This window comes from Manacus candei, unplaced genomic scaffold (assembly GCF_025592945.1).
Source record: "Manacus candei isolate 608988 ecotype Guabito, Panama unplaced genomic scaffold, ASM2559294v1 h1tg000005l, whole genome shotgun sequence".
Lineage (NCBI taxonomy): Eukaryota > Metazoa > Chordata > Aves > Passeriformes > Pipridae > Manacus > Manacus candei.
In genome coordinates this window covers 11,304,944-11,332,236 of record NW_026138053.1, presented here as the reverse complement: position 1 = coordinate 11,332,236, position 27,293 = coordinate 11,304,944, and the positions used below count along the sequence as shown (strand labels likewise).

The window sequence follows — 27,293 nt, the reverse complement described above, 5'->3', positions numbered from 1 at the left end:
TGGGAAAAGTAGTGTGAATAGAACTAATGAAGTAGGACTGAGGTGTGTCTGATCTGTGCAAGCCACCCATCTAGAGAATGTCAGCCTGGAGAGTGCTTGGTTTGGCTCTCTTTTTGGGACATACTGCCCCTTGGCAATGCAGAAAAGGATGGAGGAAGAGGATGGGGATCTCAGACAATTGAATTGGGCAGAATAATTCAGTCAGGTTGTTGAGTAGCTTCTCCTGTTTGATTGGATGGATTTTGGAGGCAGTGGTTCCCAGTGGCAGGCTGCTTGGTGCTGCTGTGGGTGGTTGGAAAGGTTGCACAGGCTCTTCTGTTTGTGCTGGCCTTGGCATCTGTAGGAGAGGTTTGGGGTTCAAAGCAAGGAGTTGCATACAATGCCAGAGTCTGGAAACTGCTGTTCTATGTGTTTCTGAAACAGAAAAGAGTGGAATTGTTCTGAAAAGCAGCTGCTCTTGGTTAATCTCAATGTACCCAAAACAAATGCTGCCTATGCTTTCTAGTCGTTAAAAATGCCATCCCCTCTCCCTTGTAATTTTCCCCTGTATCTGTTCCTGACTTCTTCCTGTGGTGCAGGATGGTACAAAAAATTAATGAGACTTCAATTATAGGGCTGGAAAGATAAAATATGAAAAGAATATTGATGTTCTTAATAGTTGCTCCCTTTACAGAAGGCAGATCAATATTGAGTGTGGGTGGATCATGCCACAGAAGGCCTGAGGGTGCATCATAAGGGAAGGTTGTCCCTGGTCTTCCTCATCATGGGGATCTCCACTCAGATCAGTTGCTCTGTGGCCCCTGGAAACATCACCTGTGAGTTTGTGCTTCAGCTGGGATTCATCCCCCTTGCCAGCCTGGGTCTGTGCCAGGGCCTGTGCCCGGCGGTGTCTTGTGTCCCCGAGGCGGTGACAGAGTGGCACATCGGCCACATCTGGAGTGCTGTGTCCAGTTCTGGGCTCCTCAGGACAAGAAAGACAACAGTTATTGGAGAGGGTCCAGTGGAGGCCACAAAGATGATGAGGGGTCTGGAGCATCTCTAATGAGGAGAGACTGCGGGAGCTGGGCCTGGGAAGGCTGAGAAGGGATTTCATCGACCTCTACGAATACATCCAAGGTGGGTGCGAAGAGGATGGTGCCAGACTCTTCTCAGCAACAGGATGCAGAGGAGCAATGGCCATAAACCAAAACACAAGAAGTTCTACCTCAACACGAGGAAAAACTTTCCATGGAGGTGGCAGACCCTGGAACAGCTGCTCAGGGTGGGTGTGGAGTCTCCCTCTCTAGAGACATTCCAACCCCCCTGGACATGTTCCTGTGTTACCTGCTCCAGGTGACCCTTCCTGGGTAGGGGGGTTGGACTGGGTGATCTCCAGAGGTCCCTTCCACGCCCAACTATTCTGTGATTCTGTGACGCCAAGGGGCAGCGGGGGTGGCGGGCGGAGCGCCGGCTCCCTTCTTCCCTCCCTCCTTCTCCCTGTCTCCCTCCCTCTCCTTGTCTCCCTCCCGCCCTCCCTCCCGCCGTCTCCTGGCGACGCCCGGGACGCGGCGGCAGCGCCGGTCCGCCCGCCATGAGCGCCCCGCAGCCCCGGTGAGTGGGGCGGGGGCGCGGGGGGCGCGGGGTCCGCGGGTCCGTGCCGTCCCGGTGCCCGGGCAGCTCCGGGTGCGCCCGCAGTCGCTCTCGGCCTGTCAGCTCTGCGGGGATAGTGACAGGGCCGGGGCCACCAGCGGCGCATCCCTGCAGCCCGCGCCGGCCGTGGGCTGGGGGTAAGGGGGTGTGGATGCCCCGACCTGCCCCACACACCCTGGGGTCCCGGAGCGAGCGCCCGGGCCCCCGACTCTGCCGTCCAGGTAACGCCTCCCCCAGCGCAGGGGTGATGGAGCCGCGGGAGCCGCGCCGGGGGCTGCAGGTCATTCCCTCGTTGGCCGTCTCCAGACCTGCAGGTCGTGAGTTCAGAGAATCCAGACTTGCCCGAGCTGATATCAAGGACAAATAGTGAGAAATGGAGAATCTCTGCAGGTCTCCATGACAAAATTTGGCACATCCTGGTGTATTGGGCAATGCTCTGAGTGAAGAAGCAATGATAGAACTTGCTCATGTCCACACGAGAAATCAGTAGCAGGACAGGTGTCCCTTTGCTCCGAGTTCCATGTCTGGTTGTGTGGCTGGGCTTCCTTAGGGAGGGAATGGCAGACAGGTGCCAGGTAGAGAGCACAGGGGCCACGATCCCCTGTGACTCTGCCAATCAATAACTGATGCCTTGGTCCTCTCTCAGATCATTTATTTGGTGATTTAATTGCACTGTGAAATATTAACTGTGAAGATGTGCTTTGCAAAACATGTAGGATGCCTGCTGTGGCTTTGCCTTCTTATCCTTCCAACCAAGGAATAGTGGTCTTAAAAATTGTTGTGATACACAGTGCTTCGGGTAAGATGCCAGGTGAGAACAAAGATACTGTTAATAATAATAATAATGGCAATGATCATAGCATCATAGAATTCTAAATAACTGTAAATATAAAATTACTGACCTGACAGTGACACGTTGTCACTGGCTGTGATGCCAGACAAACAAACGTGACACTCATCTTGAGAAGAGCTTCAGATCTACTCATGGAAACTACAGATCAGTCAGTCTAGGTTCTGTGCCAGGAAAATTGCCTGTAATTCTAATAAAACCCCAGCATTTTGGAGAGAAGAATGGACTGGATAAACGGGCAGAGAAAAAGGAGTCTCAGGAGTACCCAGAAAAGGGATGTGATGACTGTGACACACAGGCTATATAGAGCTGGCTAAGGCTGGTGCTTTCCCTTTGCTGTGTGTTTTCTTAAAATGGATTTTGTCAGTTCTGCACTTCTGCCTGCTGGAGAGGTTTTAGAGGTGACATTTTTGTGTGGTTCTTAAATATTGGAGTCTGGGAGAAAACTTCTCAGACAAGAACTTTTGTTCCCCTTTTGTTGATACCACATGCAGAAGCAGAGACCAAATGGGACAAGTGTTCACTTTGCTGGAGTGTCCCTGCCTGTTCCCGAGGCGCTGTCTGTGACGGTGTTTGTGGCCACAGAGGGTTCTGGGGCTGGTGCGAAGGCTCCTCCAGGCAGCATGGCATGGCCAAACCCTTGTGAATTCACTTGCTTTCTTTCCAGTGCTTCAATTGGCTTTGGTTCAGGCCCAACATATTTCCTTATTTCTCCAGTGTCCCTTTTGAACTCTGAATTTAATTCAGCATTTTTGAGGACCAGCCTGTTTATAATTCAAATGAGAAAATACCTGTACAGAGACATCCGTGCAACAGAAGCTGCCACATCACTGTGCTCACGTGGGAGCTGCATTTTAACTTAGTTGTATGGTCCAGGGATTCTTAGATGCAAGGCAGTGAATGAAAAGGAATTGGACTGAGTTTCTCTTCTGCCTTGACATGCAGTTGCTGGGTGATACCACAAATCGGTACTTATCACAATTGGTGGAATCTGGTGGTTTCAAATGCAAACTCTGGATTAAAAAAGTAACATAGAACAGTTGCTATAGTACCAGTGCTTAATCAACAGGCATAACAGGATAAGCTACATTGCTTGTTTGTTTAAAGTTTAATTTATTGTTGGCAGCTACCTGCGAGGTTGTTGTGAAACCCCACATAAAGTTCCTATAAATGCATGATCTCTTTAAAAAAAAAATTGTTCTTTCTTTCCTTGAGTATGTTTTTGTGTGTGGCAGCTCAGCCTGGCAATAGACATTTGACTGAATTATCCAACTGAAAGGGATATAATAGAGGTACAGTGGCATTTAAATCTACAGCTAAAGAAAACAAAAGATATTAGTCTCTTGTTGTGTAACTAAAGCACAACCTGCCCAGAGAGCCCAAAGGTCAGGCTGAATGTATTATGCAAGATAAACCTGAGTGTGTAAATTGTACAAATGTAAATGGACTTAGAGTATTATGAACTGCAGCCTACTGTCACTGACTTCGTTATTTGTCCTGTTTTACTGAGGGGAAAGTAAGATACAGTTGTGTTAAGAACTGTTTAAAAATATATCTGTTAATTATGGATGCTTCAGTTTCTGTGTTCAGCTCTCACATCTGACGTTCAGTTTTTGGAAAGTTTGATCTTTGGTAGCTGTGATGATTGTGGTGAGGCCCTGGCACAGGTTGCCCAGAGAAGCTGTGGCTGCCCCATCCCTGGAAGTGTCCAAGGCCAGGTTGGAAGGAGCTTGGAGCAACTTGGTCTATGGAAAGTGTCCCTGCCACCAACAGGGCATCAGGCAGAGTGGCTGGGGAGCTGGGTCTGTGCAGCTGGAATCCAGCTCCAGGTACTGTGTGGAACTGCCATGCCCAAGGTCAGGGTGTATCATCCCAGGGGGCTGCTGTGGGAGCTGGGGGTGGTGGAGGCTCTCTGGGCTGGGCCTGTCAGCCTGTGAGTGGTTCCACACTGAGCTTCTTGGCCTTACGTAAAACTCACTTGTTTCTGACACGAATTTTCTGGAGACCAAAAAATGTTGCTTTCACATAATCTAATGGACATATATCTTACCAAATAGGGCATAATTCGCCAAGGCAGGATTTTGTGCAGCAAATTATTGACTAGTTCTGTTTAACTTAAACTGTAATAATTTGTCAGCCAAGGGGATTATAAATATCTGTATTGATTTTATTGCAGATTTCTTGCAACCTACAACAGCCTTACAGACAAACACCTGGTTGGATATTTCAGCAATGCCAGGATAAGACAACACCTTCAGAGATCAGGACTGGTGAGACTGAAAATTTTCCCTGAATTCAACATTTAATTCAGAATGTTTTAATCCTTTTGTTCCGTATTTATTTTTGCTCATTGGAGTTTCCCTCTGCAAAATCTTTCAGTTTGCAAAAATACAGCATCATGTTGATTCACTCAGGGCTTTCACACTGAAATATCTTTGACTTGACTGGTTGTTTAAATAGCTTCAGTGTTATTTTTCAAAAGTGTTTAATGGAAAACTGAAGGATTTGCTAAAGATGAATGTGCTGAACATTTTAAAAAACGCCAGTGCACTCCTAGGTGAGACTGCTTCACGCAGAAAGGCAGGTGCAGCCCTTAGCAGTAGGAAGGTGAGTGTTTAACTCCCTGTACCCCCTTGGGCAGTGGCCCATGAGAAGTAAGGCTGAGCCCTTGTCTATTAGAAATGTGGCTGCTGCTCCCTCCGTTTGGCTACTGGGGCCCATGGGATCAAAGTCCTGTGACCATGCCAGGGGCAGAGGTGGTAGCTAAGCAGGAGGAGAAAGTGGTCTTCCTGGGAAATTGCACTGTTTCAAAACATACTTTATTCCATCTTCTCCTTTTCAGTAACATTACATTTGTGTATGGCAGATCTCAAGAAGTGGAAGAATAATACCTGAGAAAGAATACCGGCTCAATGCCATGAGGAGGGACCACCAGAGATACGTCCAGGAGTGCCTGGCTCATGCCATATTTCATAAGGTCCTTGACATGGAGGTATGCCCTTACTGGGGGTGTGTGAGCCTTCTCAGGTGCTTCCCCGCTGACAGCCAGGGTCTGTTAACTTGTACTGAACTGTTTTCCGTATGTGCCCTCATGCTCCCCTGGAAGGCTCTCTTCTGCTGGGAAAAGGGACAGTCTCTGCTTGACATTCTCTACAGAATTACCTACACAGGCCTCTCATTGTCAAACCCTGCTGTCACGAGAGCAGGCACTGTCTTGGCTCCCTCACTGCTCTTTGGCAGCCCTCAGATTATGGGATGATATTCACGGGACTAGTTTGCTTAAAAAAATCCTAATAAAACCAAAACTGTTTGAATACATTTATATTTATCATCTGAGTACAAAGTTTGGGCACATTTCTGCGGCATATCAAGAGTGGAGTTGGTCCCTACAACTTTACCAACTTTAGCAGTGCTCAGTTGTTCCCTTGGCTGTGTGTATATACACAGGTGAAATGCAAATGGATTCAATCCATAGTAGTTTTACTACCAGGCTCAACGAGAGTAACAGCCAGGGAGAAGGCACAGGACAAGCAGGATAGAACCAAATGTTGTTGCATTCACTGACATCTCATAATGCCCATTAATGTGATTTCTCTTCCTCTTACATTGATAGCGTCATCATCAGCTGGAAATAAAACGGAAACTTGAATATTCTGCAAAGAAGGAGAGGGTGCGGAAAATCAAGGTAAGGCTTGAGTGCTGCTGGGTGCTGATGGCTCCTGGCAGCTTAGCCTGGCAAGTAACAGCCACAAGCCTGGCTAGAGATTCTTTGAGCCAAGTGCTCTTTCTCTGACATTTATGGAAAAGATAAGAAACAGGCAAGTAGAGGGTGATCCTGCCCCAGGTTACGTCTACTTCTTCCTCTGTCTAGAAGTTCAGGAACTTCCATTCATGCATCTAATTCCTTCTGAATCTAGTTATTCTTCTGGTTCTACAGTGTTCTTCTTCATGGGGGGATTTAATAATGAGTTGTGTGATATGGTACCTCCTTGCATTTCTGCACAGTAATTAATGCTGTCTGATATCTCAGTTTGATGCTCCATTGGTATTGGTATGAAAAAGTTAATAACTGTTCTCTATTTCCAAAGCATCTGTAGTTTTACACACCTTCTTTGTATTTCTTCTCAGTTTTCCAAGCTGAAGACCCTCAGTCTGAATCTTTCTTAGCTGAGCCATTCCAAGCTTCTCACTACCGTTGCTATTGTTTTACTTTTTCTAGTTCTACTATTTCTGTTTTGAAATAGGGAACCAGAACAGGATGAATAATTCAAGACCTGTTCTCCTCACAGTAATTCTAGACCCTCTGTGCTTTTGGCTGCTGCTGAGCACTGAGCTCATGTGTTCAGTCGTTTGCCTCTCCACAGGATTTGGGCAGAACTGGCATCTAAGTAATGAAAAGAGGTTTCAGGAGCCCTCACTTTGCTGTCATGTAGGTTGAGCTTGATTCTGTAGTTAGAGTCATGGAAATCCCACAGAAGTCAATGGTCCTCCCCATGAAGTCACTTGGATTCATATGGGAAAAGTTGTTCGGCAGAAACTTGCTCTGCCTTTTTTTTTTCTGTATTAGGAGCCAGAATGCTTTGAGGAGAGTGCCATGAGAAGCTGGCTGCTGCTTTGAGCAGCTGGGGAACATTGTCATATCTGTTAAATTGTAAATAATACATCTATAGGCAGCTCTTCAGGTAAAGAAAGGAGATTTTCCTAAAAGATACTGGTCACTATGGGAATTGAAGAGGCGTTGTTTGCTGACAAAACTCCTGTGGTAGGAAGTCACTCTGTGAAAGCAGCAACTTCAGCACCCTATGAGGGATCCTGGGCTTGGGTAATTTTGAAACATATACCAGAACTGCTTCCTTCAGCAAGACACCTGCAGATACCTGATCTGTATGTGCTGTGCTGGGCTGCAGGAGCCTGGCTGGAGCCAGTGGTGTAACTTAATTCTCACCTCATATGTTCAGTGAATTCGACCAAGTTGCTCATCTGAAAGGAAAGGAGGAAGGCAGATTCCTGAGCGAGGGAGGCTGAGATACAGAGCTGTCTGTTTCCAGTGGGACAGTTATCCCCAGTGGAGGGTTGGTGAGGAGAGAAAGGGGAGATGGGCCGCAGTCAGAGCAGGGAAGAGGCAGGTGCACTCAAATTTAAAGAGACCTTCAAAAAACCAGGAACTGGGAGATACACAGAAATAGGCAGATGAATTGAATCTGGGGGGGTGAGCAGCTGGAGACAGCTGCAGGAGAATGAATCAGAGCTGGTGACAAGTCTTTTCACTTGTCTTTTCACATTCTCCCATGATTTCCTTTCCTTCCTTAACTAGGTGTTCCATCAGGTCCAGATGAGCTGATAATCACAGCTGTCCAGTGAAAGAGATGTAATGAGGCTCAGGCATCACCATTGGAATATTTGGTGCCTCAGAGACATATATTTCTGTTCTTTTAGGAGGAACAATTCAGAAGATCAGTGGAAGATGCGATCCCCATGCATTCTCCACATCCACCACTTTGTCCAAGGAACCATGATGGGCTTCATCCTTTAGTGACTGGAGATCGAGCTGGTCGCTCACAATGGGTGAGTTTTGACAACTTCTCCATTGCCTATCATGGAAGCATGGATAGCTGGAAGTGTGCACATGGACCTGTGACATCTGTACTTAGGACAGAGCACTGACTACCTGGATCATTCTGGATTAGGGCCTCATCCTGTTTGCAGAGTCCTGTCATTAAAGAGGAATCTTCAGAAGACAGTGTTGCAGCAATGGCACGTCAGAACTTAGAAAAAAACCAAACAAAACCTTTGCTCTCTGATAAATCTGCTTCAGTCTTTCCCTTTTAGCTGCCTCATGAGATGAGTTGGTATCAGTGCTTTGAGCATTGTCAGTGAATGCCAGAGCTGTAGAAGGGGTTACACATGTTGTGAAGTCCTGAAAGCAGTGGAGGTCTTTTAGAAAACAGAGTTGAAAGAGAGCTCTGAAATGAGTTCTGGAGCTCTGGCTCTTACTCTCTGTTAACAGCAAAGAAACAATGTTATACCCTGGAAATATAATGATAGTAAAGCCTAAGGTCAAAGGCCAAATATATAGTTCAGTTTTAATTAGTTCTCTACAACAATAATGATAATTGGTACAGATGGAAGAGAGACTTTCAAGTCCTGAATGACCTTCTCTCCATACAGAGGGCACCTGGTCTTGTAGTTGATTATGGTGGTGGGCATTCTTCCCATCAGCATCGACCCAAGGAGCCTGCACGCTGTGAGGTGGTGAGTTACCTCAGTTAAACAGTGCTGTTAGGCTGTAACTTTTTAACTTGGTATTCTGAAGGGTATACAAGGACAAGAGGAAATAAAAAAGTCAGAAAAAAAGCTGAGTATTGAAGAAAAATAGGCATGTTTTTGTTGCGCATTCTCTCAATGTCCATGTGCTGAAGTCCATAGTGCACTGCTGCAGTTCCTGTGAGTTCATCATGTTTGCTTCAAGGCTGCACGGTGAAGAGACCGTAGCAAAACCTGTATTTATGGCCAAGAGTTGTCTTGGATGATGAAGTTTTGCATGTTCAGTTAGAGGTGCCTAAAGGGGGCTGACTCTTTGGAGAACTAGAAAATGTCCTGTCCTGGAGGTACCTGAAATCACTCGCTGCTTCCAGATATTTTCATCAGTGCTATTTTTTTCCTTTATGGTGCTGCTCTGCTCTGGAAGTTATGCACTGAGATTTTGTTGCTGTTTTCTTTTCCCTTTTGTAGAGTTCCTGGCGACCAAATACAGCTCCAGGAAATGTGCAGCAACCGTTTCGCCTCCAGCCCCTTCGCGGCCGGGCTGCAGCAGGGTCGCTACCAAAGGGTTCCCAACAGAAGTGCCATGTACTGGAATGGAATCAGCAGTTTGCCCGTGGGGTGAGGCTGTATTTCATTCTGAAAATAATAGCATTTTAGGGACAGTTTTATAATACTGCTTTAGTACTGTAGTTCCCAGAACTGTGTAGTGCAGGGACAATGCCTTTCAAATGGCATCAGCTTTTATTTGAACTCTCCTTTTTCACTTCCCCTTAATTTTCAAGATGTTGTCTTACTGGTCCAGTTCTTGAGGAAAAATGTGGTGACTAATCTTTCTTAGTATAAAATCTCTCTGCATACAAAATTTCCTCCCTCTATGTAAATTTTCTGTTATGCAGAGAGGGAAGCAAACATCTGGTTAAGACCAGTGGGTTCAGAGAATGAGAGTCAAACATGATCTCAATATGTTCACCATCACTTTCAAGTGATATTTGGAGTTGTCTTCTGTTCTAGAAAAATATAATGTAATTGGCTTTGTGATATGAGTTCCATGGAAGATTTTGGAGTGGGACTGTGACCTGCTACTGCTGTATGAATACAGACACTGAATGAATAGCTCCCTTCTGCTCTGCATTTGCTCTGTGTTGGGATGATCACAATCCTTTGTCCAAGAATTTACTGGTATTGTTTATGTATATTCAAATTATGGGTGACTTAATGGTTTCTTCAATGCTCTCAACTGACGAAACAGCTAAATCAGGTGTCAGGTATGAGAACGTGATGCAGAGCTCAGAGCCAGAGCATGCAGCATTTACAGGACTGGCTGTGTCTTGCTCTTCAGGACCCTGGTCCTCTGTTTGCATTTCATTCTGAAAGAGGACTAAACCTCCACTCAGGTGGGGAAGCAGCATTTTGAACCTCATTTTGTGTAACAGATACCAAGTGATGTTCCTGTTGGACAACTCTGGCTGCTTTGGAATGTGTTTTCCAGCTGTGAGAGCAGCACTGCTGCGGGGCTTTGCAGCGTTCTGTCTGAGATCAGAGTTCTGCTGGGCTGCAGGCAGGGCTTGGTTTGCAGTGCTGTCTGTATCTCTGAGGGTGACATTTTCAAGCAATCCGCATGTTGTCTTGCTAATTAAAAGAAAGGGATTTAGCACAGAAATGTTTTAATGAACAAATTACAGGCCCCATGTTAAGGAACTGTTCCAGAAGGATGTGTGCTGCTAAATGTACCAAACAGTCAGACCATGGCCAGTTCCGTATGCTCAGGAGCTGGTTCTGCAAAACCTATGTCACCTGGTTAAAATGTTTTTGCAGGGGGAGAGAAGTGAGTTAAGGCTTCTGAATTCAGTGGAGTACGTGACTGGTGTATCCCCATATCAGCTGCCTGTCATTAACCCTTGTGTGGTGCCAGTGCCACCACCTCGCCGGCACAGAGGGGACAGGGGTGTCCCTGCAGGGAGAAGTGGGATGCCCACAGGGAGACGGTTTCGTCCCACCACTGCATCGAATGACACAAGGCAACTTTTAACAAAGGTAAGTTATCTCTGTCTGTGTACAACTGTATTACCTTCCTCATTGGTCTATTTGCCTAATGCTGAAAGGTTTGCATAAAGAAAATATATAACTATTAAAATATATAACTGCTGTACGTGCCTCTGTAAACTAAAGCATTTGGTGTTTTTCATCAACTGGGGAGAAAACAGGTGCTGAACAAAAACTCATAGGACCTTCCACTTCAGTTAATCTGATCCCGTCTCTGGCCATAGCTGGCACCAGAGCTCCAGGGATTTTTGAAATGCCTGAAGTGTATGAACACTGCATGGGTTATACTCTGTCTCCAGCCAGGTTTGACTCCTGTAAATAAAACTGTAGGAACCCAGGATTGGGAGGGACAATATGGGTCATGAGACATGGTCCCTGCAACTTGGTGCTATTCAATTAAATGGGTTTTCAGTTTGAAATATTTCCCTGCCGCCTGCATGTTACAAACATTTCCCAATTTAATCAGCCCAGCACCTGTCGTAAAAACCTCAAGCGTGTGCTGCACAGCCATGAGCTTTTTGTTCCCCTCCTGTTGGAGCTGGAAACTGAAGGCATTTCTGTGTGTTTCCTGCTGCAGAATTCTGGAGGGTTCCCCAAATCCCCATTATGCAGCAATGCTGTTGTCACCATGGCCTACATAGGAAAGAGTTTGCCTTTGTCTCATGATGATTACAGGGATGAAATCAAAGTCTATCAGCAGCACTGTGGAGGAGAAAACCTTTGTGTCTACAGCGGCAAGCTTTTGGAAGGAGGTAAGGATAGAGTCAAAGAGCTCGTATTGATTCTGGCAACATCTTTTTTGGTTAAAGCTTTGCTGTGACACCAATGATTTCAGCTGAACTCAGTCGAGATACCTGCATTCAGGGATTTTTATACCATCTGCCTCCACACTAAATCTGGATCTACTGTTCCGTGATTGAAAGTGAAGTTAGAATTACTTTTTCAAATTATGGTAGAGGGAATTTAGAGAGCTAATTTAACAAAATACTGTAGCTTAGATTAATTTTCTATAGAGATGTATGGTTAATGGAGTGGTTGTAGCAGTAAGCTGGACTTAAATAGGATTTATCTGAGTAGCTAAAATACATCAATGCGTGTTGCTTATTATTCCAGAAGGAAAAGTACATAGTGGGAGCCCAGTTCTCATCTCTTTTATGTGAGTGCAATTCCATCACACCAGTAAAAGGTGAATTGTGTTCTGGGAAGCTGGGCACATGAAATGGCTGGGAGGCTCTTGCCTCTCTTCTGCTGTGGCCATGAGTGGCCAAACTGACAGTGTGCTCACCTGTCCTAGCTGTGCCCACCTTGGATCCTGGGGATGGCGAGAGCCAGGGCTGTGTGTGTGTAGGGGTAGAGTGTGGCCAACTGATGAACAGAGCTGAGAACCCCAGTGGCTGGCACAGAGGGCTGAGTGCTGTGCTGATGCCGGTGAGATACAGCAATTGCCCCAGGCTGACAGGGAACTGTAATGTTTTTCTTTGAACCTTTTCTTTCTATGATTGCAGAGACCTTCCAGTTCATCTCCAAGAGGCACCATGGCTTCCCGTTCAGCCTCACCTTTTTTCTCAACGGGATGCAAGTCCACAGGCTGAGCTGTTGCTGTGAGTACAAACATCAGAGGCGCTCCCGGCTGCGAAGCAGAAACAGATACTTCAGGTTTCTCAATGTGGAGGGAGCATCTCCTTGCTACAGGTACGGAGACGAGTACACTTTGCTCACAGATACTTGGTTTTTAGGGAGTTTCTCACTTGTTCCTGTTTCATCTCTCTGGCTCCCCACAGCTCTGTAGAACCTGCTCTGTTTCTCAGTGCCCCTTGGACTGCAGTTACCTGTCAGGGTCTCACCTCCAAGGGTGCCAGCACAGCCGTTTTCCTGTGCCTGCTCAGTCTCCCTGTGTTGTGTGCATGGCACGGACAGTGTTGGTGCTGGCTCTGTCGGAGTGTTAGAGGTGGCTGAGCATGGGGTAGTGGCTGTGGGGTGTGGTTCATGTGCCATCCATGTGTCTCTGGCCCAAGTGGCAGTGAAACAAATATCAGGCTGTGGTTTTCAGAGGCTTTTTTGTGTATAATTTATTTTTAAACAGCTCTACCTCTGAGGTGGGATTCTGCTGTGATACCCCTGACTGCAGAATAAGGCAGCACTGAATGTTGGCCATGGTTCAGAAAGCAAATCTGTGCAGAAGGGTCTCGGGTTTGGGTGAAAGTCAGTGCTGTGACCAACAACTGTGGTTCTGCCAAAACGCTTTATTTGTCATAAACCTTCCTTTTCTGTGATTGTTAATTCAGGCCAGACAAGTAAACTTCTGGATATGTGGATAATTAAAAAACTTTCATGTTCTTTTAAGAAATAATTTTTAAAAGAGCAGCAAGCAGTTGGAACAAGAGACTGTCCACAAAGCTGTACCCGGTTCCTTCAGATAAGGACTGAATTCTAAGAAATATTGTACCATATTTTTTTATTCCAGTCTAACAATGAACATGATTTATGTAAATGTGTTATCTAGCATGTTCAAAGAATTGAATAGCTTCTGAATTCAGAATGGATATATTGGCTATAGAATTTAGGAAGTGCTCAAATCTCGGCTTTGTGTGATTTCTAGAAAGATTTGAAGTGAATTTTCTGAATTTAATACAGTATTCAAAAATTGGTTAATTCCTTCCTGAATCAGCCCTGCTTTCTGTCCCCCTTCCCCTCTTATTCATAGTGATTTCCGTTTTCCTGCCTCTTGTCAGTCCAGCTGACCTTATCTGGTGACTTAAAGCCCATCTCTATTGACCTGATTTTCCCCGTAAATGACAATTAGTTTCACATCCCTTCAAGTCAGGTGCAATTGTGTTTGTTTCCTGCTCTGTGACACACATTGAATACCTACTCTGGTTCCCAACATGGTAGGTCAGGGCTTTGGCTCACGATGAGGTGATGCAGTGATTTCTGTACCATGTCTGAGCCTTGCTCTGAGAGTTTTCTGCTGTCTGAGATTCAGCATTTCTGTACAGCAGAAGTGCTTCAATATCCCGAAGGTCCCTGAAGAAAACACAAGGAACAAAGCATTAAGGGGTAGGACTCTTCAGAAATGGTCATGTTTATTTTTTATGCCCACAAAATGAAAAGATTTCTGGCCTGAATGACTGTGGGATACTTCACAGTAGTTTGGAGACAGTTGAAATGTGAGGGGAATTGCAATCAAGCCTTACATTAAAAGAACGGTTTGGGGGGAAGAAGACATTTTAAGACATGGTTGTCCTTGAAGAAAAAATGTTTTTCCAGAGGGATTTAGGAGTAGTTAAAGTGAAAGTTCCAGTTTCAGTTTCACCCTCTACTTGCAGATTTGACCCCACGTACTATCCACAGCATGGTGTCCTGGCCCTTGTGGTGGGTGCAGGGTGGTGTAGGGTGGCTCTTGGTGTCAGTTAATGTTACATCAGAAGTAGGAACTCTGGTCTCTTGTGTGGGCCTCCTGACCACATGTCACTCCATTTTATACAAGAGGAGCCATCTCAACAACTCATTCAAAATGCTTTGTTTTCCAACTACTTGGGTTTCTTTTAGATAGGAAAACAGAACAGAAGATGAAAATGATTCACTTTCAATCTCCCTCATCCCCCACAGTTATGAGATCCAGCAGACAAATTCAGAAACCCCCAGTCTTATGCACAAACCCTGAGTTACCACTTTACTGGATTTTACAGCAGGATCTGGATCCAGCCCACGTGTGACTTGGAGCTTGTCCGCCTTTCTCAGAGGTTCTGTCTTCAAAGCCAATGCAGGCCGTGCAGGTTCTAATGAAGTGTCACTTGTAATAATTTTGTTTTTAATTTGTTTATATGTCAATTGTCACCTGTAAGTGCAGACAGCGTTACTCTCCTTCAAGGAAGAACTTCTTCTGTGTTAGGGGACCTCTCTGGGGTTTTGGGGTGCTTCTCAGCGTAAGTCACTGTGACAGTGCAGAGACAGATGGGTACCTGGTTTCCCTGCTGATAATGAGCTGAACTTGCTGTCTGCTGCCTTCCATTGTTCACAGGAAGAAAAATGTGATATTTCCTAATCTGTGTTATTTTATAGGTGCATTATTGCGATGGGCCTGGACAAAAAGCTATCCCCTCCCAAGAGGAAGATAGAGTACCGTGTGGAGAAGCATGTGGATTCCTGGGAATGTGCTCTGCACAGTGAGCCAAGTAACAGCAGTGTTGAGCAGAAATCAGTGAAAAATTCAATGTTAGTCGTCTTACCATCTCATGAAGCAAGTGTGGAAACTGTTGAGGAAAAAGCGGAGACTGCAGAGGAGTACGGAGAAGAAGAAATGACAAACCAATCTAGTCATGAGAGTGAAGATAGTCAGGAAGACATCAGTAAAAATGGTACAGTATTCCCAAACATGAGTGGGGGATGAGAAATGGGAGAGGATGATTCTGGAGAAGGTATGGGATTATGGACCTCTCACTTTGCCTGGGTCTTGAGAAATATGGTGATGCCTGTGGCCGGGCAATAGAATTAGTGGGGCTCCTTTCAGCCATCCAACAGGATGAGATGGTTTGCAAGAGCCAAGAAAGTGAGTAAGGAAGGGTGGTGAGGCTCTGGCACAGGTTGCCCAGAGAAACTGTGGCTGTCCCATCCTTGGAAGCATCCAAGGTCAGGTTGGAGGGGGCTTGGGGCAACCCGATCTTGTGGAAGATGTTCTCTTCCATGGAGGAGGCATTGAGCTCAGCCTCTCCCTTTACTTCCTTATTGTAGTCTTCTTCAGAGGCAGTCACATTTAGAGAGAGATTTTGACTCCTACTTCTTATTCCTATTTTTCCTTTCACAGTTCTGCGGTGTGACTGCTCAGATGCCTTGTTAGTCCCTCCAGATGTGTGTTTGGGATTAATCAGGCCTTTTTCCTTCAGGAGGAGCTGCCCTTCTGAGAGTTACCTGAGTCCTCACTGCCAACACTGCAATTGGAATATCGATTGATTTTTAATACAGAAAATAAATCTCCTTATTCCCTTAGTTGTCATTGTCTGGGTAATTGTTTATTTGCCTAATTAGTTCTGCATCAGGAACTCTTCATTTCTGCCCTTGGCATTCTGTCCCTTCAGTATATGAAAAGCCCTGATGTAAAGAAAGGAGGTGAGGAATGACGAGCATGAGGGACAGCTAGTGTGGCAGCAGTGGCAGTCACCTGCACAGGGCAGGTGTCTTCCCTCGCTGCTGCGGGTGCAGGGAGCCTCTGATAGCAGCGGAATGACTGGATTTTAGGTGGGAATCACCGACATCTCTTGTGCTGGTACCTGGGATGTGCACAGTGCAGCTTTGGCATGGAAGGGGAGTGTTCTTTAATGCATCTTTATGTACAGATCTGAGCAAAGTTATCTGTCAAATGTCACAGCTTGTCGGGCGAGTGTCTGGCTGAAATTCAGACTTGTGGATGTAAGAGTGGTAATTCTGTGCAATCTTCATTTGTACTGGGATTTCCCCTGGGCCTGAAGGAGCATTTCAGAGCAGTGTTATAAAAGTGTGCCTCTGCAGTGCCCTTTGGCTGGGTTTAATTAGATTCATTGAGTTTGTAAGACACTTCTTAGCTATTTATCATACTTTGCACTTTTCTCCAGCTTTCTTGATCACTTGTAGTTTTTTTCGTCACAACCAGTTTTTCTCCTGTAATAAGAGACTTTTGCATTTAATTTCTGAGTTTGCCCACCTTTTAATTTTTCTAGTCCTTTCCATGGCTAATGATTTTGTTTGGTTTTGTTTTAATATATTAATCATGCTCGGTGCATCAGTCAGTAGTTTTGCTGCATTTTTGCAACTCTATGAGGAACATGATGCTTTTTTATGATAATGTGCTCTTACGATTCCTATCTGTGGTCTTAGATTCTCTCATGGCTTTAAATATAAGGGCAAAAGGAGATTAATGAAGTTAACGTCTGTCTGCTTAAAAAGAATGTTATTAGTTGTGAATTCTGTTTTCTGTGTCACAGTGCCATTCTTCTATTTTAGGGTATGATGAAGATTTTGAAGCAGATGAAGAAGTTAATGAAGAGGGACAGACTGCTGATCAAACAAATGGAATGTCAGAGTCATCCTCAGATGATAAAAACCATAATTTAGACTATGGAAAGGAGAGTGGAACCTCATCACAGAAGGCACGCCAGGCCTCTGAGAGTGAGAAAGATGAAAGTGATGGATATTCTGACAGGGACTCTGAGAATAATCAACAAGGTTAGTTTTGTTTGTAATGAGGCTTAGAGAAGCTGACCTGGTGCATGTTTTACAGTTTGTGTGTCCAGTATGTATGGTGAGTCTGCATGGAGAAACCCATGCCATTCCTACTGACAAAGTAAAAGACAGCTGTTTTATTTGTTATTAATTTTACATCTGCCACTGAACCGCAGGCAGCCCCCTGGAAGTGGGAGCGTGGGCTTTTTGCTGAGCTGTTTAGGTGCTGGAATGGAGATGGAGGCAGGCAGCAGGTTTGCAGGGCAGCCCTCCATGTCAGTGGGACTCACACCTCAAGAAGCTGTGACCCCTTTCACCTTATGAAGGGTCCCAGGAAACCTGACAGACCAGCCTGGGTTTTATAAATACTGTCTTTAGTGGCCCTGAATATGGCCCTAATGTATCTGTCTGTGCCAAAGATCCAGAAACCAATAGATTGTCTGAGGGGAAAGGTCTGGAGAGGAACAACCTTGGATTTTCTCATGGTAGAGGAGTAGTATTCTGAGTGGGAGTCTTTAAACTGTGGCTGTAAGGTTTCTTGGTACAATATGTTTTTCTGAGCATGCAGTTCTGCATGGATGACAGTTCTGGCACTTCTACTTATTCAGCCTGACTGGATTTTTCTGCCTTGAGTTTCACCAATCTCTTCTTGAACCTGTGTGGACTATGGGCAGCAGCAAGGCTGTGCAGCGGTCAGCTCTGCTGGTCAGCTCAGTGTTAGATGAAGGATTACTGCCTTTTTTCCCCTCAAACTTTCCATTTTTGAATTTAAATGATGATGTGATGTCTGTATGTTTTTCTAGAGAAGACAGTGAACTTCATCTCCAGTTTGACCTGAATAGTTTACACATGGTTTTGGAGATCTTTCTAATATTCAGTGAGTTAACAGGAGTGCACTAAAGGATTGTTGCTATGGTTGAAGTATTTTATCAAACAGAGCTCAAGAATCTATGCTAAACCCTGTCTGAGTGACACTTAAAGGTGCATTTGGAGGTATATTTCTGTGTGACTGATAGAAGTTAATTTCCATTATCAGAGGGCTAATTTCCATTAGAGGTTAATTTTCATTATCAGAAAAAAACCCCAAAAACATTAAATGGATTTAAACATTGATACATCTGGCCAATATTCTTTTGTTTACACTCACTGGAATTTTGTCATGATATCCTCAGATGGTGTAATTCAGAGATTGCTGTTGGTTGAAATTCTGTCCTTTGTGAGTGCCCAGTGAATGCAGATGCTTAGTGATAAATACTAAACCAAAGTACTGTTTGCTGTTTCCAGAGAGGAGACCTGCAGACTCTCTCTCATCCCTCAGCACTCAGTGCAGCACTGAGGGTGACTCTCATGCTGAAACAGTGATGGACGATGGCAAAGAGGAGTGTGATATCAAAAAGGCATCTGATAGCACAGCACATGCACAGTATGGAAATGGGAATGGGGAGAATAAACTGCTCAGAAGGGAGGAGAATCAGGAGACTTCTGCACTGGAAAACAAAGGAATAGACGAAGCAGGAAAGGCAAAACCAGAAGATCTAGCAGCAAGGGAAGATACTGGAATTTTTCATGAAAATATAATGGCAATGCAGCATCAAAGTCCTGAAGTTAACGGGGAACTCAGACAGGCTGGGTCAGGAGAAAGTAGCATGAATGATGATGATGAATATCTTCCAGTGCCTTGGGAAACCGGGATGTTGAATGTGGAGGATGGCAATGAAGAGTCTCCTCAGAGTGAGGAAGGAGGGGGTGAGTACAGCCCTCTGCATAGCTCTGAGTGACTGGTGCATGTCACCATGCTCTCAGTCATGGTGCAGCACAGGGAGTTGCTGGACTGTTTTCAGGGTGCTGGAACACTCTGTGCTGCTGTGAGCCCAATAACCACTCAGAACGTAACCTTGTCTTGGTGTTTCTCTGCTAGTATTTCCAGTATTTCCAGGCTCTGCCCAAACATGGATTTTAAACCATTTTAAACCAGGCTGAGGGGGCTGGATGGCTTCTACTCCCCTTTTGCTCTTTAATGGTTTCTCTTTCTTACTTCCTGTTTTCTTTGTGATAGTTTTTGAAGATTGCAAACCAGATGAGGAGGAAATGGCAAAGGCAACTGGAAATGATCATCCTGTGAATTCTGACCCTGAACCTGGTGATTTCCGTGCTGGTGAGGAAGCAGAGAATGCAGCAAGTATAGAGCATAATGCCAGTGAAGGTGAGGTTGACTGCCAGTCAGGGAGAAGGATTAAATCTTATTAATCTGAAGTCTTTTTACATAAGTGTTTGCCGTTTCCCTTTCCTTTGGCTGTTAACTCTCCTTGTGCTTTTTTCTTTCCTAACTTGTATAGAACTGGGTGATGACTAGCTGGTTTCTGTAGTTATGTATAATTAATGCTTTTTTGGCATTTAAGTGGTTCTAGGCAAAGACCCCAGACCATGGTAAACTGGCTGTGAGTCAGGAAAATAGCCATGGAAAGCAGAAACATAGTGAGGTTTCCTGTGCTTCCAGGTAGTGTGGGGCATCCTCGGGAAGCACTTTGGTTCCCAGGGGCAGGAATCAACCCTGTGTTATTCCCCAGTGTAATTAAAGAATCCACGGGAAGCAATTACCCATTTTATACAGCTGAGTGTTCTTCCTCCCGTGTGTGCGTATTTTACATGAGCAATTTGCCACCTATTTCTGACTTTCTGAGTGTCACTGTCAAGGTTACGGGTGTTTCACATGCACACCTGAGCTCCCTGCAGGCAGGAAGGGAGGGAGGCAGAGCAGGCAGGGCAGGCAAGATTGGCAGAGATGAAAGCTGGCCTTGCATCAACATTTTTTCTTACATTCATTATGCCAGATGCTAGGACAGCAGCACTAGAGATGTAGTCAGAGCCCAGGGGTGTGATGAGAAGAAGCACAGCAAGTTTTCTTCTGGTCCCCATGTCCCTCATTGCTGGGCAGAGACGGTACCTTTAACACCAACTCTGTAAAACATGTAACATTGACCCAGTGCTGAGTAAAACCAATGTTTTATTTTTCCCTAACAGCACCAGATGGAAGTTTCTCGGCAGAAGGGAGGAGAAGCCTTGATGTGCAGGAGGCAGCAGGACAAGAAGTACAAGAAGGGCAGGTGGCAGGGCAGAGACAAACCCTGGAGCAGGATGGTGCTGCCACGGGAAGAGATGCTGGCAGCAAAGAGTCTGGAGGAGAAGGGATACGGGAGAGGGATTTACTGCCCCAGGAAGAGACAAGGTCTGCACTGGAGGAATCCACACCTGAGGAAGGCACTGTGGCAGAGGAACAGCCAAAAGGGAAGGGGACAGAAGAGAGAGTGGAGTCGAGCACAGAGGTGTCACCTGGGGAGCAGGAGGTGCTGGTGGAGGGGACGGAGATCAAGGCAGCACTAGGAGAGCCGGCACCTGGGGGAGAGGGGCCAGCTGGGGAACTGCCAGGCTGGGAGGCAGACAGAGCCGTGTCTGAGGGGCAGGAGGGGGATGGAGGGGTCACTGAGGAGGAGGCTGTGGAGAAAGGCCCCGAGGGAGTGGCAGGGCCACCAGCAGAGGAGGAGGTAGGTGAGGCAGTGCCAGAGGCAGGGGAGTCGCTGTGGGAGGGAGGGTCCACAGGGAAAGGTGCTGTGGTCGGTGCTGTGGCAGATGGAGAGGAGGCTGTGGAGGATGCCGACCTGGCAGGAAAAGGTATTGCCGGGGTTGTTTGCCCTGAAGGAGAAGGGGCTGTTGAGGAAGAGAGTTCTGAAGGGCAGGAGGCAGTGGAGAAGCCTGGGGCTCTCCTGGAAGCATTAGGGGATATGGAAACAGGAGAAGCAATGCCTGGAGGGGAAGGGTTTGTAAAGCCAAATAAGTTTTCCCAGCTGAAAGCATTAGAGGAAGAGTGGATGGAGATGGGGAAGGCTGCCACAGGAGCAGCAGCATCTGAACGTGGCCAGGTATGCAGGGTAGGAGGGAACGTTCTCCAAAGAGTGGAGGACATGATGGAGGTGTCAGTGGAGCCTGGCAAAGGTACTGTGCTGGAAGTGGCACCTGGGTTAGGGCCACTGGGGGGTGCTGGGGACGATCCCATCAGTGAAGGGTCATCTCAGGTAGAGGAGACCCCGGCAGTGCAGGAGGAGGAGGGTGCAGTGGAAGCACTTTGGAGTGGAAACCCATCTGTGGGCAGCAAAGCAGAGACAGAGAGAGTCATGGAAGGAAAACCCAATGGAGGGGTGGCGGGAGGGTCTGCAGAGGCGTCCACCCAGGGGTTGGGAGGTGGAGAGGAGCCCACAGGTGGAGCAGCAGGTCCAAGGGAGCCAACAACTGGGATGGAGGGGTGGCTGAGGTATGGAAAAGAGAGAGGAAAGGGGAGGCCTTCTGGGGAGGGGGTGGTGGGTGATGCAGCAGTGCCAGCCCTGGGGTTGGACATGAGCCGGGCAGGGGAGCCCGGGCTGGTGGCCATCGCTGTGATGGGTGGCCAAGCTGGGCGAGGGGCTCTGGCCGAGGAACTGGCAAGGGAGCCGGTGCTGGCCGAGGGGGTAGCAGTGGCTGGGGATGGCAGGGTGGGCAGAGGGACAGTGGCACAGGAGGGGGTGACAGGAGGAGTGCTGGGGGCACAGAGTGGGACAGGGGTGGCAGTGGCAAAGGGGATGTCAGCCAAGGGAAGGTGGGCAGCCAGAGAGTCTGGGAGGGACAGGGCAGGGGTGGCTGATGGAGCTGTGGCTGGTGAGCGAGGGATGAACCAGGAGGCAGCACTGGGGTGCGAGGCAAGTGGGCCAGAGCCAGTGGGGGCCGAGGGCCAGGGGGAGGCAGAGTGGGAGTGGGTCACAATGCATATGGTGTCCTCAGGGCATGAAGAAGCCCGTAGAGCAACATCCCCTGGGGAACAGCTGACTGCGGAAACCTCCCCAAGCACCCCTGCCCATGGGGATGGGGGAATGGAGCTGATGGGAAGAGAGTCTGCAGGCGGCGAGGGGCTGTGCTTGGGCACCCAGCCACAGCTGGCAGTTCCTGGGACAGGGGCAGTGGAGGGCAAGGACGGGCAGCAGGAGGGGATGGAGCAGGCGGGAGTGAAAACAGAGGGAGAACAGCAGGGTCCTTGTGAAAACACGAGAGAGAGTGAGGTAGTGGCTGTCTTGGCAAGTGCAGAGAACTCTGCTGGGGCCGGGCAACAGAGGAAGGACAGTCCCGTCGTCGGAGGGAGCCCAGGAGCTGCTGATGTGGGTGAGAGGAGCCCCAAACCCCGTCAGGTGAGTCCTGCGTGGATTGGTCACTGCCCCCAGGCTGATCCCTGTCAGAGGCAGAAGATGCACCATTCCTTAATGCACCATTGCTTAATTATCTGCTGCTGGTAGCTGGAACAAGGGATGATAAATCCTTTTGGGTGGCGGCTGCCTGCGTTCTTTCCTGTTCCCAAAATCCTGAGTAAATCCCTTTGCTGTGGCATTAATTTTCACAGCCCCTCCGCCCTCTCTCCCCTCTAGCCATGTAGAGCAGCTAACCCCACCCAGCTTGCCGCAGCTCTGGTGGCACTGGGTGAGCCCTGGCAGCATCTGGGGGCTCTGGAACACCAGGTCAGCATCAGCACTTGGTTTCGCTGTTACTCTGGCCTCTGCTTGTTGGAGATGTCACAGCAATACCTCAGTAGCTCCAAGTTCAGAACGTTTTCTGTAACATTTACTCATTGTTCCGTAGGACAGTGTAAACCCAGACCCAGTCATCGTATCCGCAGAACAGTCCCATGATGGGGAAGAAACTCTGCTCTGAGCTTTTTCAGCAGCTCCTCAATGCTGTGTCCTGTAACATTCACACAATTAGCTGTGGGTTTGTGCCAGCTGGGATGTCACTCCTCTGTTGACTGCGCGAGTACCACAACCACCTGTCACATTTCACCATAGCAGCTCCTCAGTGTGCAGCAGACAACTGAAACGAGCCTGTGTTTGCCAGCCCAGGAAACAGTGCTGCTTCAGAATTATGAAGACAGTAATCACCAGGATTGTTCCACAGCTGTCATGCTTGTTTTTCCCAAAACCAGAGGAATACTGGACTGGCTGAACTTTCCCTCCTCCCCCATGCATCGCTCCTGCAGGCAGGCAGGAGGATGAGGGCAGATGTGCTGTGTGTGTTTGTCTGTACAGGGTGCCCATGTCTGAGTGTATCTGTCATTTTTTGGGGTGTCTTTGCCTTTCTGAGCTGCAGCCTTTTGTCAGTCAGGCTGTGTCCTCACTGCTGTGCATGGGGCACTTGTGCATGCCATTGTTTGATTCTGGTAAGATCATCCAGGGACGTTCAGCAGAGATGCAATGGCAGGATCGGGGGTGAAGGAGGCCTCACACGAGGGTTTTAGCCTGGGGACTTCCCCACCCCAAATTAGGGGAGGATAGCTCTCCTGCATGCAGAGTGCCTCCTGTGCTGGGGGGCATGAGGGGCTTCTGTCTCAGGGATCCACACTTGCTGTTGGCCACAGTTCAGGGCATGCTTGGCACTTTGAAATGTTGAGAGTTGTTAAATCAGAACAATTCTAACAAGTATTTGTAAATGCATAAAGCCTGGCCTTTTGCTTTTGCTAGTGTCAGTCAGAAGTGACTTCCTGGCCCATGGAGCCTGGGCTGAGGCTGCAAGAGGGTGGTCAGTGTAGAGCTGTCTCAGCCTGGCAGTGGCTGCCCTTCTCTACTGCCTGAGGCTCTTCTCAGCTCTCCTGCACCTCTATGGGCCCACCAAGACCTTTCTGAGCTGGGCACCTGGGGCTGGGTGTGCAGCAGCCTCTGGGCACTGTTTGGTAGGCACAGGAGACTCAGCCCCACACAGAAGGGACTGTAATTGCATTTCAAGTAGGAAAATGAGGCTGAAATGAGTAGGATTTTGAGTGGATTGGTTCTCTGAGTCACTTCAGATCAATATACATGGGAGTGGAAACTCAAATGTGATCAAGTGGTTGCTGTGTTCCCTCTATTAGAGGCAGTTGCATTTGTACGTGCAGTCTGTGCACATTCCTGCTAAGGACCATCTCAGAAGGTTGTGTTTTCTGTATACATATCAGACCTGCACATTCACTTGGGTCTATTAAACACCTGTACCAGTCTGTGCAGCTCCTTCAATTTTTGCCAGCGGTTTAACTGTAGGAATAACCCCTGCCTGTGCAGCAGGGCCAGCACTGTGGTGTCTGTCTCAGTTTGCCAAGGACTGACTGATGTTGTGCTGAGTGTTTGTGCTGCTAAAGCTGCCTTGGGCAGGTACTCACACAAAGCTCATGCCTGGGGCTGTGGCATGGCTGCACCTGAGCGTTTGGACACATGGGTGGCAATTCAAGGTGAGCAAATGCAGATGGGGGTGCAGGGATTCCTGGGAGCCCCTTTGAGGCTGCAGGAGACCCAGGGCATCTGAGAAGGCCTTGGTGAACAGAGCAGTGTGATTGTAAGGAACTGGAATGCTGACAGTTCATTATTTAACATTCTTGAAATACTTATAAATGGCACTTGTGCATGTGGTTGTAACAACTGGGGGAAGGAATCCTGTGGTTACGAACATGTATGTGTGTATGTGGACTTTCAAAACATTAGTGTCCCTGTCATCTGAGCAGGCAGAAATTTGGTAATAAGCGAAACCGTGGAAAAGGATAATTGTATAGGTTTGGAAGTGTTTCCCTTGGTCCTTTCTGTTCTCCTATCTGGTGCAAATTAGTAATTAACTTCTAAGTGAAAAGTAGGTGGTACTTGGGGCAAAACAAGATGTGCAGCAGAAAAAACCCTCCGATTAATTATTAAAGTGAGCATATGTGAGCAAAGCAAACTATCAAACAGTTGCCACTGGCATAACTCATTCTTGGCTCATCAGGAAGGCTTTTGGAACTCCCTGAACTGTCAGATGTCCTCAATTGCCTGTCACTGGCTGCTGATGGTTGTGCCTCAGATGTGTCTCGCACAGCTGGAGCCTGGTGACATCCCACAGACCGAAGAGATGCATTTCACCAGTTCAAACCCACGCCAGCTGTGCAATGTGGATACAGCATGGGAAGGTTTGAAGTCCCACTCCTGGAACTGGGCACCAAGCCCTGGCATCGCTGAAAGGGATGTGGGATGGTGGCTCACAGACACTGCCTGGGATGCTGGTGGTGGGCAGCACCTGGTGGGCAGCACCGTATGGGCGGTGCATCTGTCTGTCTGAAACAAGGGCTGCAAGGTAACTTTCCTGGCTGGGAATTGCCTGAGGGGTTTTGGGGTTCAGCCGTGCAAACCAGGCATGACCAATCCCTTGGCCTGCCTGGTAGGGCTGTGCCAGCCCAGCCTCTGAGGGAGCCAGCCATGCCATGCTGGCTGTCCTGTGCCATGCTGTGCTGGCTGTCCTGTGCCATGCTGTGTTGGCTGTCCTGTGCCATGCCGTGCTGCCTGTCCTGTCCTGTGCTGTGTTGGCTGTCCTGTCCTGTCCTGTGCCGTGCTGGTGGACATGTGCTGCAGGAATGCCAGGTTCACTCCTGCCTGCAGTCCAAGCCCTTGTCTGGTTGGACTCCATATTATTTTAATTATTTTAATCTAGATCATCTATTTTAATCTATTGCTGATGTGTTAATTTAAAATATCACTACAGTTGCCAGGCACTGGCAGGTCTCCAAAGCAGGGTAAGAATCCTCGGACTGTCTCATTCTTGGTAAATATTTTGATGTGCTGGGGTCCTTGGGCTTCTCTGGGAACAGCACAGACTACTTGCAGTCCCACAAACAGCTTCAGAGCATGTTCTACTCAGTAATTAACATTTTTCAGAGTTTTTGTTTGTATTACTGATCACTCCTATGAAACATGTTTTTCCCCTAAGCCTGATGTTTCTTCTATAGAGACCAATTATCTACGACATTGTTTTCTTCAAGGAACCAGTAATTTTAATTACTAGTAAAATTATTTGCAAGCAGGTGGCTTTGTAAAGGGCTTGTTAAACTATAGAAGGTTTGCTTTCTGGAATTTTTTTGTTGTTTTCATGTGACATGTTCCGAGGAGGTACTCAGGGATGACACAGTAGCTCAGGTATCTGTGAGTACACTGAGGTATTAGTGCACATGAAGTGAGGTATTAGTGCACATGAAGTCTGCTCCCTTGCTCCATTTTTAGTTCTCTAACACAGTTTAGTTTCTGATTTTCAGGCCCAGTTGCCAAGTCACTAAATGCAGAGTCACTGCATGGTTGCTTTAAGCAAGGGAAAAAGACAGAGTGCAGAGATATTTGGAAGAAAAAAAATTCCTGTTAAAAAAGAGACTTAGAGCTGGAACTGAGATTTCAGATATGACAATGGATTCTTTCTGCCCTGTTGGTGTTTCTGGCCAGTATGAAAACCAAGGACTGAGACCTAATGTCTGTTCACCCTCCTTCATCAGCTTGTGCTTCTGTGGCTTTGCCATATAGAACATCTGGGCAATTAGGGTCAGGTAGGGAATATTTATCAGCATCCTAGATGCACCTTCTCCCTTCTGCTCTGCACCTCTTCCCTCACAGAATGCCAACTGCTAACACTGCTTGTACTTCTAGAGAGAATACAGCAGATTTCCTCCAGCTGCAGACAAATCTGGATGTTGTTTTGTTGTGGTTTACTGAGAGGGACCTTTAAAGCTCCTCTTGTTCCAACCCCCTCCATGGAAATATCCCAACTTATGGGGGCTGGGAAGATTGCAGACAGGGTCCAGCAGGTCCCCTTGTGAGCCCCATCCCAGGCTTTGCTGTGTGTTTATCCTGACACTTCATTATCCCAGCAGCTGGTGGTGTAAATGGAACTGCACCTGGGACATGAGCCCAGCGGAGCAGAGGTTACCACTGGCTGGTACCAGGGGCCAGTGGTGGGAGAGCTGTAACAGAGCTGCACTTAGAGCTTGGTTTTCCTTTCCCCCCATTCAAGTTTTCAGCAAGTGAAACACAACAAATGAAAAACCACCTCTTCCCCAGTTTTATTGCTTCAGGACTGTGGAAATAATGGCAGGCATGGCAGCAGAGCATTAGCAGAGCCCACCATGCAGTCACAGCTCGTGTCTGTCGCACTGCTCGAGGCCTCATCGCAGACCTGCATTGGGGATCGTGGTTGTAGGAACACAACATCCTCAATAACACCCACAGAGCTCTGCCCAGCAATGGTGAGTTCTGACTCCCACTCTGCCTTGGCATACATACAGGACTACAGATACAGTTTGCTAATTTTAAAAAAGACTCCAGAAAATAACAGCACAATTAACTCTGTAATTGCTTGTAGAGGAATAGTTTAATTTCTCCTGCCCTACCTCTATTCTCTTTTTTAATTCCCTGTGCTCAGTCACTGCTGCAGGGCCTTTTTGTGGCACTGGCTGCCCATTGCAATGGCACCTGACACAGGTTTGCTT

The 27,293-nt window shown here is 47.3% G+C and overlaps 1 protein-coding gene and 1 long non-coding RNA gene across 3 annotated transcripts; one reads left to right on the top strand and one right to left on the bottom strand.

The window, feature by feature from the left end:
• Window positions 1-45: 45 nt before the first annotated feature.
• LOC127476190 (uncharacterized) lies at window positions 46-1,358 on the bottom strand. Its single transcript, XR_007906503.1, has 3 exons — window positions 1,324-1,358; window positions 814-961; window positions 46-414 (listed from the first exon to the last, which is right to left on the bottom strand). It is a non-coding gene; the product is annotated as an uncharacterized LOC127476190 (long non-coding RNA).
• On the top strand, window positions 993-27,116 carry ERICH3 (glutamate rich 3). Of its 2 annotated transcripts, none has more exons than XM_051797756.1 (16): window positions 993-1,590; window positions 4,656-4,749; window positions 5,346-5,471; window positions 6,093-6,164; window positions 7,916-8,044; window positions 8,648-8,731; window positions 9,212-9,361; window positions 10,559-10,777; window positions 11,364-11,538; window positions 12,292-12,478; window positions 14,849-15,144; window positions 16,763-16,984; window positions 18,266-18,727; window positions 19,038-19,184; window positions 20,003-22,191; window positions 22,637-27,116. In XM_051797756.1, the coding sequence occupies exons 1-16, from the start codon at window positions 1,571-1,573 to the stop codon at window positions 22,706-22,708; spliced, it is 4,644 nt and encodes a 1,547-aa protein (XP_051653716.1). In that variant the 5' UTR covers window positions 993-1,570; the 3' UTR covers window positions 22,709-27,116. The 2 variants fall into 2 exon arrangements, with proteins under 2 accessions (XP_051653716.1, XP_051653707.1); XM_051797747.1 differs by lacking the exon at window positions 993-1,590 and adding an exon at window positions 2,079-4,308.
• Window positions 27,117-27,293: the final 177 nt, after the last annotated feature.